The sequence below is a fragment of the Thermobia domestica genome, chromosome 10 (assembly GCF_964235325.1).
Source record: "Thermobia domestica chromosome 10, izTheDome1.hap1.1, whole genome shotgun sequence".
In the NCBI taxonomy this organism is placed as follows: Eukaryota; Metazoa; Arthropoda; class Insecta; order Zygentoma; family Lepismatidae; genus Thermobia; species Thermobia domestica.
In genome coordinates, this window is record NC_137463.1 from 98161922 (window position 1) to 98178549 (window position 16628).

General features: G+C 34.6%; 1 protein-coding gene across 2 annotated transcripts in view; it reads left to right on the top strand.

Annotated features, from left to right (window-relative positions):
* LOC145662597 (5'-3' exonuclease PLD3-like) overlaps positions 1-16628 on the top strand; it is a 283939-nt gene that overhangs the window by 225503 nt on the left and 41808 nt on the right. For both annotated transcript variants that reach the window (XM_081728311.1, XM_081728312.1), the window contains exon 4: positions 8440-8562. In XM_081728311.1, coding sequence (XP_081584437.1) covers positions 8440-8562 — 123 coding nt within the window. The remainder of the gene's footprint in view (positions 1-8439; positions 8563-16628) is intronic.

Below are 16628 nucleotides of genomic sequence, written 5' to 3' on the forward strand. Positions count from 1 at the left end.
ATGTGCAACTGTACCGCGCATACGCAATCATTGTGGTGAGATTGTCACGAGTATTTCGTTATTCATACAGTAGAGGAGTGTGGTCGAACGTAATGTGATACCGCCCAAACTGAACATATTTTGGGAGGGATTCATTGTAGCCCTTTCCGACGTTGAGCTCACGACATCGCGCATCGTAGAAATGTATCAGGTGCGTAATTTTCGTGTAGATTGTTCTCTGTGAATCGTATTATACAGAAATGTGCAGCACAGAATCCTGAGCTCATCACACCGACGCGAGCATCTAGAAATCGGTCTCCTGTGAAAAGGAGCTCGCACTTTCATTGTGCGTGGTTCGGCGTGTGGCGACCTCCGAAAATCCTCCACACAGTGTGCGATGGTCAGCAAATGCCACGCATTGCAGGCGACAATCAACCGCGTCATTCTCAGTGATTTATGCCTCACGATTGTTCGCAAAAGCATGTCCTGAAAACCATGTAATCTGGCTGAGCGAAAAAGGAACTGCAGAAGACTGTATGACCGTCATCTCGCAGGTAATCGGTGGAAGTTTGTTGTTACCCTTGATAAGGCGTGAATTTACCTCACAGACTGTGGTAAAGTTCGTGCGATTATATACAGACCTGTTGACACCAAGGACCGAAGCAAGTTCTTCCGCCAGTACATGGAGAATTTCCCAAAATGGTTCATGATTATGGCCGGTTTCTCGTGCAGGGACAAACTGCGTTTCCTAAAGTTGAAGCAAAACGTCATAATCTGTGCTGCGTATTACCAGACTCCTGTGCTGTTCGAAATACACCAACATGGACAAGACATGAACCAGGTTGAACTGACCAAGACATTCAGTCACATGGCGAAAACAGCGCTGGAATTCTATTGCCGTATGAAACAGGAAACTGGAATTCCGGCAGTTCCCTTCTCTGATATCTCTGCCAAGAGTCCAGGCCATTTGAATGGACTGTTGTGTTTTCGGACTCATCAAGTGGCGCCTGTCGCATCGTCTTCTGCCTATGGAAAATCTGTGAAGAAGAGTCAGATGCAATACCCATTGTCCAGCTGCAACACAGTCTCCTGCAATGGAAACTCCGATGCCGGGCATTAAGTCAGTAGAGGTAACCTGCAGATCGAACTAATCGGTAATGGAAACATGGCTTTTCCTATGTAAATGGCACATTCAAATTCGGCTCAATATAAATGAATGAACCTCTGTATTTGCTGTTATATTAATGAGGTGGCAAGGTCCAGTCAGATTTATAGACTATCTTTTAAAGGTTAGGAGGAAAAAGAAAATAAACGAAAGATTGTCTTAAAGACATTTATCTCCCCTAGATATCTGCAAAGTAACAAAAAATAATATTATCTTATTAAGGTGGCATTGGATTATTACGTAATATATTTTTTATTTTATTTTTTTATCTTCGCGTAATTTGATCTCATGTATTGTATGATGTAACAGTTTACAGGAAATTAAATTTCTCAGTGGTGAACAGTCTTTTTTAAAAAATTATTAAAATATGAGGATCGACTGAGACTTCCTCTTAAACATTACCGTAGTTCTGAGTCCTTAGCTCTCTTGTTGCTGGTAGAGCTAGGAAAACGTATATTATTTTTTATTATTTAATTATATATATATATATAGTAGTTTTCTTATACTTCTATTTTGTTTTTGTTTTTTGCGTAGCAAACTATGTAACAAATTTAAAGTTGTATAGACATTTACAAGTTCTGTGTAGCGTTTTCGGAACAAAGGAAATAAATAAATAAATAAAATTATTATTCTTATTTTACTGTTTTACGTGTTTGAAGTAATATGGTACACAACTTTTGTACATCATAAACAAATTTGATAGTGAAAATCAAAGTAGAGAAAAAAGGAAGATACATATATACGACACACCCTGTATGATGATGCCATTTTGTAGATTGTTTAAACTGGCAGCTGGTTATGAATGTTTTCATATGGAGTTTGTTTTTAAATCCATAATGCCGTCAAGAAGTGAGGAATAGGAATAACGAAGTCCACAAAGTGAACCTTTATTTTTATGAGAAAATCATAACTTAATATACACAAATGTTCATTACCTAACTTATATTGTAGTCAAATGTTTCTCGGATCCAGTTTGTTTTTCCATATGGAACATTACTCTTCTTTTGCCATTTCAATGAAAAACAAGAATTGAGAACCGCGGTGGCGCAGTGGTAGAGCGCTCACCTCTGGTACTTGGAGGTCCCTTTTTCGATCTCAGCTCTCACCATATGAGTTTTGGGTCGACAAACACCATATGAGAGGTTTTGTTAGGTGTCCTTTTCATTCCACCATTTCGTTTATTATTATCATCAACGTCTCCTTAGTCTCGAAGCATAATTGTAGGACATAAAAAAAAAAAAAAAACTTAACAAGATGATTATTTCTGGGACATGATATGAATCAACTAAATATGTAATTTATGAACCCTTTACCAGAGCTTGAAACAGGGTTTGAAAAAACCCGGGTTTTTTTGAAAAAGCCCAACCCACCTGGGCCCATGTGGGTTTTTTCGGGTATTTTCGGGTTTAATCGGGTTTTTTCGGGTTTAATTGGGTTTTTTCGAAATATTTCAATGTCTTTGGGGTAAAAGTGTTAAAATGTGATTTATATTTCAAGATTATCATTGTCACAACTTGCAACAACTTGCTATTCACTGCTGTTATAAAAAATGGCCGCCATTTTGAATTTTACGTTAGATCGCCGCCAAAATATATACAGCTAATTTAGTGTGTCTCATGCTTATATTCTAAAAATTTCAACTTAACAGACCGAAAATTGCACTTTGTAGCGTGGATACCCGCTATTTTTTTTTAAAGCCACCATTTTGAAATTGTACGTTGGTATGCCGCCAAAATCTATACTGGAAATTTAATATGTCTCGTGCTTGTGCACTGAAAATTTAAACTTAAAACATCGAAGGTGGTACCCTGTAGTATGTGTGGTACAGGCAGACGAACGAACAAATGTATATCAATTCATCCCAGAAGCCTCAGTGACGTTTGCCAAATATGAACGCCAAATATATTAATTTAACAGCTTAAAATAAATGGTTTTATTTGTAGGTCACTTTCAATTAGGGGAAATTCCCGAGCATTTGTTGCAAGACGTTTCTTTCCAGAAAACTAATTTAAAACAGTTAACAAAGATATAATTCATATTTTATAAAGTAAATGTTTCAAAATGTCTTAATTGAAATTAAATATCTTCCAGCGTAAAATAAATAGTTTTATTGTTGAAGTATTCAGTTCCGATGCTTTGTGCGTTCAATTGCGGGAATTTCCTGAGTATTTCTTTAGCAATTTTTCCCCCCTCGAAAATGCAGCTTTCTTTACTGTACATCGAAACTTCCACTAGTACTGAAGTTTGAATTCAGCACTTGAAGTAGTAAGTGTTACGTAGTTTTCGGAACTCTGAGCATTAAGCTTCTTAAATTTGACAAGAATTTTTACGCTGTTGTTGGTGTTGATTCTAAAGAATGCTTATTTGAAAAGTACCAACAAATAACTGAACTAAACTGTTATTTTTGGAAAACTAAATTTTACTGAAGAATACTTGTGCTACCTTCAAAGGTAAGAAATAATACTAATAGTTTTACTAATGCACTACATATTTACTGGTAGTACCGGCACATATGGCTTTAAACTCGTCAAACGTAGGGGAGACCGGGGCACCTTGTCACAGTAGCAATTCTGAAAAAAGCGAAAACATTAGCGTGCCGGTGCTGCTTTCTTGTTTACTTACTAGATGTCACTACTAACTGTACTCGTCTGGAGATGCGCGGGAACAACGGTGCTGCGTCAGTTGAACTTTGTCTGTTTTCAGTGCCGGAATGTAAATTTTCCGAGTCCTGAAATTGCTGTTTTGTGTGTTCGTGAAAGCGGTAGAAGCAAATATTTTTGTGTGTGTTATGTAGACTACAAATAGAGCTTCATAATGTGCTACTTTGAATGCGCCTAATCTTGTCGCTTGGTATAGATATTTTGTAAAAAGAGTAATGGCGACGCGCGGGGCAAGTTGTCACAAATAAGACGGGGCATGTTGTCACTGTGACAATGTGACCCACTGTGTGTTATGTATAATACAAACGATAGGGTTATCTCGGTTTCGCAGACGGTGAGAATATACAAAAGAAAGACAGAGAGGAAAGCACCACCAATGGAAGATCTACTGGTTGCAGCAAGAGCTATGAAAAGAAATAACAACTCCATATCAATACGTAGGCCTAAAGCTGCTAAAGAATTTTATGTCCACAACAGAACATTGGCAAGATTTTGTGCACGTGTTACAGATGGCGAATTACAGTTCGGCCAATGCTTATTTACATTAGGTTACTCTTCGTAATACTAATACTAGAATTACTAGTATCATACCAAAATAAGCTTCGCACATACAAAAGAGGTTCGCTATTTGGCTTACAACTATGCAAAAGCGCTAGGATTGGAATGCCCAAAGTCGTGGAATGAAAAGGCCATTGCTGGCCCAGACTGGTATCCGGTATTTCTGAAAAAACATGGTGATCTTGCTATAAGAACTCCCCAAGCAAATAGTTTTGCACCTATAAACAATGTCAACGAAGGTCCAAAGAAGATTACGATTCTTCCTCAGAGGACGACGATACATTGTGTTTAGTTTATGGCGATCCATACAGCGAGAAGTGGATTCAGTGCATTCGATGTACGGAATCAGCCTATGAAAACTGAGGGAAGCAGAACTTGTTTTACGTGTGTATTAACTGTGACTCTGACGATGATCTCCAGGTATGGTACTTTGTAGAAGCAAAAGGGTAAACATTTTCAAACTAGTTTGCGGTGCGTACTAATAAAACGCAACTAAATTTCGTAATAATATTTACTCCTCTTCTAGCTATACAGTAGTCCTATCAGAGGAATTCTTTGCAATTCATAAACTACAATCAGAAACAACTTAAATACAATTGGCTAATTTTGTGTAGGCCTATTGGAGATGTAGGCTATGATTTGACAATTTCGTCATTTTGTTATGACCTATCAGTTTGTAGTTTTGATTCCTTAGCTATGAGTTAGTCCTGTTTTCATGACAGTTTTGGTTTTCCTACAAAGCTTGATGTAACAATAAATCTCTTAGGTTGAGAAAATATAAGCTACAGGTCCCTCTACTTTCTTTCCTATTTAACTAATATAGTTTCCCCTTTCATTTAATTATGTTTTGATTCTCTTTCAGACGCTAAGTATTTAATGCTGGTAACATTTACAGTCTTTTTGCATTAGTAATAGTTGCATTAATAATATCTACCAATTTCTGGAAAGTGCCACAAGAATAACAAGTGACAATTTGTCCCATATATTGTGAAAAATTACCTCGAATATGGGGTACATTGTCACAACTGTATTGATCATAAAACATAGTACATAAGTCCAGTTCAGAGCGAGTTACATTGGATAGAGAAATATATGTTATACACAAGATAACAAAGTATGTGTATACTAAAAATTACAATTTTCGGCCTTACACGAGCATCACAAGAAAATAAAACGTGAAAATTGTGACAATGTGTCCCAGTCTCCCCTATGAGGGATAACGTCCCTCGGCATAGCCGAGTCGACGAGCACACTATTTACGGAAAGTATTTTCTAAAGTATAAAATTGCATTTTTTTCAAATAAGCTATAAGCATAATCAATACATTAATTTGTTATATAATTATCTCAGGCTAAGGTAAGGTTTTTTCATTTATTCAGTGCATTCAGAACTTTATAAACGTCTTATGTAGAATGTTGTATATTTTAAAGTGAAAGCATTTAATTCGCCCGAGAAAGTCCAAAATTTGATAAAAATCACTTTCAATGTGATCAACTTCGTTGTAGCAATAATATATTAACAAAAAGCTCAAAAACCCAGGTGGGTTTTAAGGTGGGTTTTTTCAGGTGGGTCCAACCCGAAAAAACCCGGTGGGTTTTTTCGGGCTGGGCCCGCTTGGGTAAACCCTGGCTTGAAACGACTATTAAAAATATAAAAAGGGCAGAATAGACGAAACTCTTAAAGTGTCGTGTTTTTGCTAGTGATCTAGTTTCCGAAAAGTAAGCTGGAATTTTGAAACTCAAAAACCCATTGAGGCTCTTTGTTTCCAAATGCAGTAAACTGTCTAAGTTCATAATTTTCTTGTACTCAGTTGTACGCCCATTCTCCAGTAATCAGTGGATTGATATGTGTCATTGAGAACTTAAAAGTCACCTAAAGGGGAAAAATCAGGTTTTTAAGGGAACATTTATCACTGAAATATAACTTCGTGAGATCCGTAAGAGAACCGTTGTGTTGCCAGTGTTATACTGTTCTCTCTCTCTCTTTTTTTCTTTCTTTCAAAAATACTCTCTTTGGAAATAAATTATGATCATAGATGCATCTCATTTTACTATCCAGTTTTCATTTTGGATCTCAATTCGATGATTTTGCACAAAGAAGCTCTGGTTCGATCTCCTTCTATGTGAATTTATAGTTATTTTCTATTTTCTTTCATTAATTCCATTATCTCCTTTCCATCACTTTTTCAACATCTCCTACTTGCATATATTATCTTTCTCCTTTCATTTACAATCATGGGATGTGGAACTTACAGTATTTCACTTTTACGTAACTTTTAGATATCATTTTGTTTTCTTTATGGTTACAGTGGTATTCTGTGTTCATACTACTGCCAGCTATAAATGTATTCTACTATACAAATACACGCCATTTTCCATTTATCAGATATTTAAAATTAAATATTCTAAGTAGTTGTTCTAAGTATGAAAAATACCAGTTAAATATTCTAAGTATGTTGTTTTGCGTGTGTTCCTACTTGTGTGATTACCTTTTGTTATCTTATTCAATACGTTAATCGTTATAGAGGCAAACATCATCACTGTTCTCCACTTTTAAACACAGAAACAGTTGACTAGTGTTATTAAAAAACTCTAGTTTTTCAGTAAAATATGTTTTAACAGATGCATTTTAAGCTTTCATAAATTCTTAAAACAAAGTAAATAATATTATATTATCACTACTTGTAATTTGAGCGCTTAAACTCAGATATTTCCGATATCGGTAATCGCTTTTTCTAAAAGGGGTGCTCTCTTTAATCAATTATAAAGCTAAACATTTTTACATCTGTCACAACTGTCAGTATTACGCTTCAAGTTTTCCTCTTTACATTCTTAATCGATTTTGCTTCACCCTACACACAATCTTTTAATACGGGTTTTGATGCTAAACTAGGTTAATTTTCCAGATATTTATGATAAATTAATAGAACTAGTGTGATCATATACTAGTTCAAAATAGTTGCCTTCGGCGCAAGAGACCCAGGTTTGATTTCTGATGGCAGCACATGTTTGTCGGATCCCATGTTAAGCTGTAGGTTCACGTCTGATATAACCTTGCTGCTGAACAGGACGCTATACTCCAAATCAGTTAATCAACTAATTTGATAAGCTACGATTATTGAGATCAATTACCACGTACTCTTCAATCTCTTATCTTATTTATTCTATAATTACATTACACACGACATCGTTGTATTAATAGAATCATCACCACAATGCTTATATCCTTAATCTTAAAATCATGGAATTACAACATTCTTAATTACAAACATGTCCTGATAACAAGTAATATATTTTATTCTCTTCAACCAGGTGCGCACCCAGAAATTTTTGTTGGAGGAATCCAATACTATAACCCACTATGTCTTATTATTTTGCACCCGAGACGGCGATAAGTAATTGTAAAATACTTCCACCTGTAATTTCAGGGGAAAAAAATCTAGAATATTTTTACAGGAGAAAGAGTACAGATAAAGTGTAAGATCAAATCAAATTTTCATGCTATATCAATCATTTCTCTGTTAAACAGTTCTAGTTTTATTAAGAAAGTATATGTTGAGTTAGGAAGTTTTAGGGGAACTCTGGATCCGGTGGACTGCCGCGTGAGTGCGCGCCTATCTTCAACTAACAGCAGCACATGGCACCAAACACGTCAGGTGCCAACCATCACCAACCCTACAACTCAAATCCCTAACAATTTAGACACGGCTTTATTTATTTTTACGCTTTCAACAATATTCTATTTCTATGCTTATGCCAGCTATGAATTTACTCTACTATGCAATACTTGCTTTTTTGCGCTTGTTAGATGTTCATAATTCAGTGGTTTATATAGTATTTCGCCTCTCCTTTAATGTTATTACCGGCTTTAGTCTGTACTCTCACTGCATCTTCCTGACGACACACCATAATTTGTTTTGGTATATATATATATATATATATATATATATATATATATATATATATATATAATATATATATATATATATATATATATATATATATATATATATATATATATCTTATATGTGTGGAAACGTAATAGTATTGAGTGTTATTTTTTATATATCTATTTTAGGGTGGAGACATATTTCATATGTTGTTGGAAGCAGGCACAGATAGAAAAATAAAAATTCGCATTGCTCAAAACGAGGGACCTAATAATGATACCTATTTACTTGCTAAAAGAGATGCCGCTGAGGTAAGTGGTAAATTTTTAATGTAATTACGTAATGATTCTTACGAAATTGTCTATATTTGCCTATAAAATGAGATACTGCGGCCTATTCATTTAATTGTCCCAATATCTTTGAAATAAACAGATAGCTTTGACCTAGTTGTCTGTAAACTTCCATAAAATTACACAGATTTCTACGTGACTAAATATCTAGGGTTCTCGCTACCGATGCAGCAGACCATGGTTCGATTTTCGGTGGAAGTAATGTAGTTCAAACAGCACTTTAAACCGTAGGTGCACATTTCATATAATCTAGGTGTTTGAAAGAGACGTTCAACAGAATAAGCAGAAACAAACAAACAAAAATACATAGTAATAGTTTTCTTTTCTAACAGGGTTGGCAAAAAGCATGGTTTTTATTGAAAAAAACAAAAAAACAGTTTTTTTGTTTAAACCCGGGTTTTTTGGTTTAAACCAGGTTTTTTTGGTTTAAATAATTTACTCTATGTATTTATATTAGATATGGACAGAAATTAGTTCGTTTCGTCTTGGTGTTATTATGCAACAACAAGGTTATGCTGGAAGGGGTCGCATAAGCTTAAAGCGGAATCCAAACCGCTTCTCGGCTTCATCCAAGAAAAAAATGTCCATTTCGACACGAAACCGGGACCATTGGTCAAATGCGATTGCCGACTCACTAACGAAGGACTCTTAATAAAAATACGTTGTACTGATCTTTACATAGGCCTAGTTGTTAATATAATTGTCAAGAGTCATTTCAGAAGGACGAAAAGATAAACAGTTACACAAGTAAAAACATTATACAATTATATATAAATCGAGAAACTCCCGCCTTAGCCATTGGGAAAATCCTGCTATTACTTTAACTGTATTTGTATATAAAATTTTAAGGTCAACGTATCATAATCACTACGCTAAAACTGAGGTATTAAATTACAAATTTGGTATGTAGATATCATTCAATAAAATTAAAACAAAGTCAAATCCAAGCTGCTGATGGAAGCTGCGTAGGCAGTTGATAAATTTTGCCAATTTCTATCAATATATTTAAGCAACCTTGGCTTCTTTATAAAACAACAGGCATTCAGGCAAGTAGAAATATATAATTTGGTTTCGTTTCGTATGTTTAGGCTTAACATCCTTATGAAATACCAAGGTTATCACGGAGAAGACTTTCGCTTAAAGGGACACCTCGAATTGCTACTTGGTTTACACTTGAAAGATGGGTTGTGGTTCGACCGAGAATTGAACACGAGACCCCTTGATTGAAAGGTGAAAAGTACATAAACGCAATGCAGATGGTTTCATATGTGGAGATTCACCATAAACTTCACACGATTTAAAGCATTTTTCATTCTTTTTTTTTTTTTTTTGTTTGGTTTAAACCAGTTTTTTTTTTGGGAGGGAGGGGGAAACCAGCTGGTTTAAACCAGCCAACCCTGTTTTCTAATTTGTCAGTTTTGTCGGAAATAAACTATAGATGAAAGTTCCCAAATTATCCCACACGACACACTGCGGAAAAGTATGACTTTTAATGTATAGTAAAATGCAACCTAAATATTTTTTAGTAAGTTTGCACATTTTAAATGATAGATGAAAGCCAAAACGTAATTTTTTGTGTTGTGAAAGCTCTTCTCTGTACAATTCTGAACTCCAGTTCCTTTGAATATATGCCTATCTATCTCATCAATTTCATATTAATAAGTTTTTTCAATGGTATTTTACGGTCATATTTTTGTATTTAAAATAATACCAGCTAGTAATATAAATAGTATTTTCTTTTAAAAGTATATCTCAACTTGGAGTATCTTTTTAATTTTCGATCAGGGGTGTTGCAGGGAAGTATGAGATGTTAATGAAGTCGCCTATCAGAAAGTTGGAAACTCCTGGTATAGAACTTTTTCAATTTTGCAGACTACTCAATACGTACACGTAAAATCTGTTAAGTGTGCTACATTTATAATACAACTCCACTTTTATGGAACCCCCTTATATGTATTACTAATTAGCCTACCGTTTTAGTTGTCCACCTGTGAGTCGGGGAATTCGGTTATGCTCTGGTTGGTGCTAAATCACCTCTGTATCTTAACCACCCGAAATAACATATTGTATTGGAGTATGTATATTAATATTTGTTAGTTACTTCTTTGAAAGTGTTCGAAGTATTTTTTTTCAAGAAGCCAATGAGCAGGAATGCTGATAGGAACGATCTTAATAAAAGCCCGGAGCTGAAACAATGCGTATAAAAATACAAAAGACGATGTACTTTTTTTTTTTTTTTTTTTTTTTTTTTTTTTTTTTTTTTTTTGCTTACGTGTTTCTTCGGAAAGTCTAAGAGCAAGCCTTGTACTGACGGCACCTCACCTCCTTTCTTTATTACAACATTCGGCTACTCACACCAGCGACTATATACACAAAAGGATGAGTCCCCAAAGGACGCCTTACCATCGAGTCATCGCCGCCTTCGACTGCTCGAATTAATAACTACTGATGCTCTAAATCAGACATTTAACTCTGTACCATTTGCGTTTACTTCCCTCAGTAGTGACACCATATGGCACAGCTATAAAGCTTTTGGTTCTACCGGAATCGATGACAATACGTCAGAAATTAGTCGATTATATAGTAAGATATTTTTATAATAAAAATATGTTTTTTACCTTATTTAACAAGATCATTACAAACTCACCAGCAGTTAATATTAAACTCCTTCGTGGCTAAAGGTTAGGGTACATTTCTTCGGCACGAGAGACCCGGGTTTGATTCCCGGTGGAGATCTATGTGGAATGAACATTCTAATGTTCTCACGCTTATACCCTTTAGGCTAAAGAGACAGATGATTGATGAAAGTGCATGATTATTAAATAATTGACCCCTTGCACTAGGTGAGCGTGTAACCAATCTCAAGTTCGTGGTCCATGTTCGGGCAGCTATTTATTTGTAACCGCCTCAGTTCTGTTCGTTTATTTCTCGGCTCGTGGTATTACCAATAAGTATACTCCTGATACTTTAACTTACCTGGACAGGACGACGAAGACCTCTCCAAGGAAGGTTACAAACTGTTTCCCAAAAAGCTCGTCGGTCTCAATAATGAGATGAGCATTAGGCGCCGAGAGGTTCGGGTGTCTCGTCTCGAAAACCTCACGGACGATCAGACGGTCATCCAGACCATAACACACACAGACATCACTCATACAAACAACGAAAACACACTGGATTAAATGACACTATACTTATTTATTAAAACACTATTTTGAAAAAAAATAACGAAGAGAAATGAATACAACACTGGACACTAATAAATTTTGCCGCTGAAATTACGCTTTGCCCTTTTCGGGAAATGTAGCCCTTTATATATATATGATTATAATTCAGATATCACTATAAACACTTCGCTCACACCCTTGACACACTTGGGGGGTTAGCACTGGGGGAAAGTTGTCTGGATCGTCCCACGATGAATCCAGTTGTTACGCTGAACAGTCCTGCAGCGTAAAGGTGAATCTTCAGCAAAGTAATGAAAAGAAGATCTCCACAATGGAATACAGATATTGGAGGGCGCGTATATAACTTTTTAAACGCACAAGGTCTGCGGACCTGGGATTTCACTAATTGGGGCTAGCCGTAAGAAATCGTCCTTCACCGGCTAAATAGCTTGTGCCCCTTCACAAAACTTCACCAAAGCAACGTGCGTGGTGGTTGTGTACAACACCGGAGTCGAACTCCCTGAGCATCCAAGCTCAAGCTACGGGTTGCAATGGTCAACAGAAAAGTGTTGGCAGTTCATTTCAAAATTCACTCAGTTACTCACCTGTATGCACATACAAACAAAATATAGAAAACAATTTATGTTAATTTTAGTCAACTGCCTATAATGCACTAGACACGGCGATAACACTGGCGTGAGAAAGTACAGATAACGAACTACGAAAATTGTGAGGCTGGTGCCACTTTGGCTACTGGGACATCTGGTCAGCCCGTATTTCTCTAATCTATTGTTATGTTTCCATAAGCGATTTAAAAAAACACTTAATTCAGTTCCAAATAACTGCAGAATATATACTGTGCATATAATGAGTCAGGGAGAAACACTGAAATGGTTAGTCACTAACTGAAATGTTCTCACTAAAAGCAACGTTTTAAATATATATATGAAAAAACGATGAAAGACTTCTTTGTCCAATTGTGTGGGAAAGAAGCAATTCCCACCAAAGAAAGAACTTATGTGCGTTGCAGAATAAAGTATAAATCGAAAATAATAATCACCGTCTTTACGAAATATACAGTGTGTCCACAAAAAATCCTTCTATAACCTGGTAGCGGTTATATATGGTGTCTGAAACGTGGAACGACCTGTCAAGTACACACGTGGACAGGTTGAGAACCCTTGGTCGTCTGACGAAGTATGAATAAAATTAGGTTTTTCACCTGAAAATTTAAAATTAGTTAGTTGGCAACACTGTCATATGGTGTGAGACTTACGTGCATAAACGATGAATGGTTTTTCACCTGAAAAAGGGCTATTTAAAATAGTTAAATAACTAGTCCACTCACTACAACATGATGAGGTTCCTGCATGAGCAATGTCCAATCCAAATGTTCCATACAGTAATAAGATCCTCTTGAACAATTGGTGCAGTTGAGTTTCCTTATCTTCCGTTTCTTCACATGTTGAAACCATACTGTCTTCCTGTCTGAGTATCCTCCATTCCTCCATGGTTCTCCAACGAGGAGTTGATAAGGGGTGAAGGGGAGATTTTTTTTTTCACACTGGTGTGAGAAACGAAATACGGTTACAACACCTGTATGATAACTTTTCTTTTTTTTTTTTTAAGTTCGCAGAAAGCGTTTGTAGGGCTATTATTTTTTTTTTTTTAACACGCAAATACTTTTCGTAAAATGTTTAAGTGTTCCGTTTCGATCACTTTATTTGATATAATATGAGGTAAATACGTTGTAGGGCTATTTAAATGCTTTTTTTTTTTAAAAAAAAAAAAACACTAATAAATTCTTTTTCGTAAAATGTTTAAGTGTTCCGTTTCGATCACTTTATTTTGTGCAATATGAAATAAATATACACACACAATAACTATTCATGAAAACATCGACTTAAAGAATTATCAAATATCTCAATAAAAATTAGTAAATATACTGATATCTGTATTTAAAATATCAAAATGTGAATGAATAAGCAAATAGCAAAAGATGTTAAAGGTACTAAAATATTAAAATTATTGTTAAACTTTCGATATCACTCTAATATATTAGAAAAATATGAAAATCATTGAATAGTAAAATGAATGAAAATGTAAACACATGATAAACTGACAATATATAAACAAAATAAGATTTTCACCTGTATGTCCCCCCCCCCTTTTTTTTTTTTAATGTGCCTCGTCTTGTTTGGCAGAAAAGAACGAAAAATCGTTTTTCAAAAATAAAAAAAAAAAAATAAACTTAAGTGTCAAAATTGACGTTCATAGTAATTCCAAGAAATAAGCATGATTCTGCATATCAAAGAAAAAGATTGTGATTTCGTTGACATGTATGAAGAAAATTTGGCACGCCATAAGATCAAATGCCATCTGCTCGTCGTGAAAATCGAGACTTTAATTCAATAATGCTCATTACAACAAATGGTTTCGTTCTGAAACAAAGTTATTATTAGCTTAGGCCTAGAATAATGGTTGTTCACTTCCATAAACGTAAACATTGTAGGGTTACCAGAAAATGTGACTACTATCTGCAAAAAAAAAAAAAAATTAATAAAGCGTTGAAAACTATTCAATATTGATCCAAGTTTTTCGAAGGTCTGAATCAAGGAAGTTGACTCTCGCTAGTCCAAACATTCCTGAAAATAAATGGTCATTATGCCATGAATTGACCAAAACCATAGGTGGGAAAATGTGTAATACTACACGTACTTACACACAAAATATGCCATCGACACCTGCGAGGCAAGACTAGAAACGAGCGTAGGCCTGCAACCATAGGCACTTACAAAATGTTTCTATACATAACTGAAATATCAACACTAATATTCAGTAAAATGCGCGTATGTTCCCTGGAACATAACGTACATCATCCACCTGGAAAAAATGTGTAAACACACAAAATACAAATGCTTTCGTAGCATCGTAAAGATATGTCTCTATAAGACAAAACACGTGAGACCTATTAAAAGAAAAACATGAGATACAAACAAGAATATAGTCAACGACATTACAACTTTCTGGTCAGTCCGAAACATCAAGATTAAATTCCCTACAAAACAGCTGTAACAAGCTTCCTTAGGCATCTTCGCTACAAATATTCAAAATGGTCTTATATTAAAATTCAGTCATCGAGCATACGAAATAATTGACAGAAAATAATTTTCATAAATCATTATGGCTTCATGCTGTTGGAAAGAAAATAAGTTTATTATTCGGGATCTATATCGAATTCGAATAGTTTCTAGGACATACTGGAACTAAAATACAATTTTCTCAAAATTAACATGAAAAATAAACATTACAACTCATTAGCATACAAGTACACAACATAGTTACGATTCATAAACGTTAAAATATTCGATGAAATGTTACTAGACAATAACATACACTAAAAAATATCTAACCTAAGAATACACATGGTTAGTTACGGGTTACTATAAAAGAAGAAGGAAAATAAAAACTATATTTTGCGATTGATGGCGAAAATACAGTTAGCTATGGAATATCCAATGGATTAGCCACATCCATTTTTGCAACAGATCTGCAATTCCAGGAAAAATTGCCTCCCTGAAAAAAAAATATTTATATTTATCCCCAAAAATTTCCTACCCGAAGAAATTCCCCTACGGTCGTTCAGTGGTCTAGAGAAGACGAAAAAAAATGTTAATTAGAAATTACAAGAAAATATAGAAGTTAAACATATTTCCGCATATATATTAATATGAGGGGAAAAACGACCGTTCACCATCAGAATATCTGTTCATATAGTTCCTTCTACAATAAAAAGATTACTGCTTTCGTTCGGAGAATTATACTATTCACACGACATTCCTACACACACTTACCAACAAGGAAATGTCTGTTATCACTTGTTTAAGGCTTAGCCTACTTTCCGTTCTAAACTTTTCTCTTCGAACAAAATATATCATGTCACATCCTGGAAATTCAAATAAGTCAAAATCGGGTAAATGACGTAAATGAGGTTCAATAAAATTACAGTAAACACTTCAAAATGAAAACGAAAATCTAAGATTAACACTGAAAAGAAATTTAACATTGATTATAAGTGTAAAATTCCATATTCTACGCATGAGATTACATACTAAATTTCAATGACAAATATACACGTGTACAGTATATATAATTAACAACTAAAAATTTTCTTATCTATACATTCTACTTTTCTTAAAGGGAAATCAAACTAATTGTGAGTCATACGTATAATAACATGTTTAAGGATTTGGAAAGTAGGAAGGGATTCTAAAAAGAATTTTTTTTTTTTTTTTTAAATTTTAAAACACAATAAAAATATATATTATAACGTCAAAACATCTTCCCACTAGCTAGGAATACGGAACTGCGCCACTAGTTCAAAATTGCTTTTGGATAAATGCAATCTCCCTACGTATGTGATTACATACTAAATTTTAATTATAAACATATAGCTATACACATATATATTAGTAACAACTAAAATATTCTGATCCTGCACATCTGGATACATTCTTCTTCTTTTTTTTTTTTTCTAAAAGAAAATCAAATATTTATTGTAAATAACATGTAGTAACATATTTGAGAATTTCGAAAGTGGGAAAGGATCCTAAAAAGGGATTTAAAATTTAAAACATTTAATAAAAATATAAGGACAAAATATCTTCCCACTAGCTGGGGGTACGGAAATCTCGCCAAGATTTCAAATTGCTTTTAAAATGCAATTCCCCTACGTATGTGATACGTTAATTATTTACTAAAAGATCTAAATTCAAACATCTGAAATGAAAACAAGAAAAAATTAATGACATTAAACTAATAGTAAGTCAGTGATAAGGTTTGCAACATTAGTATTCAATTGTG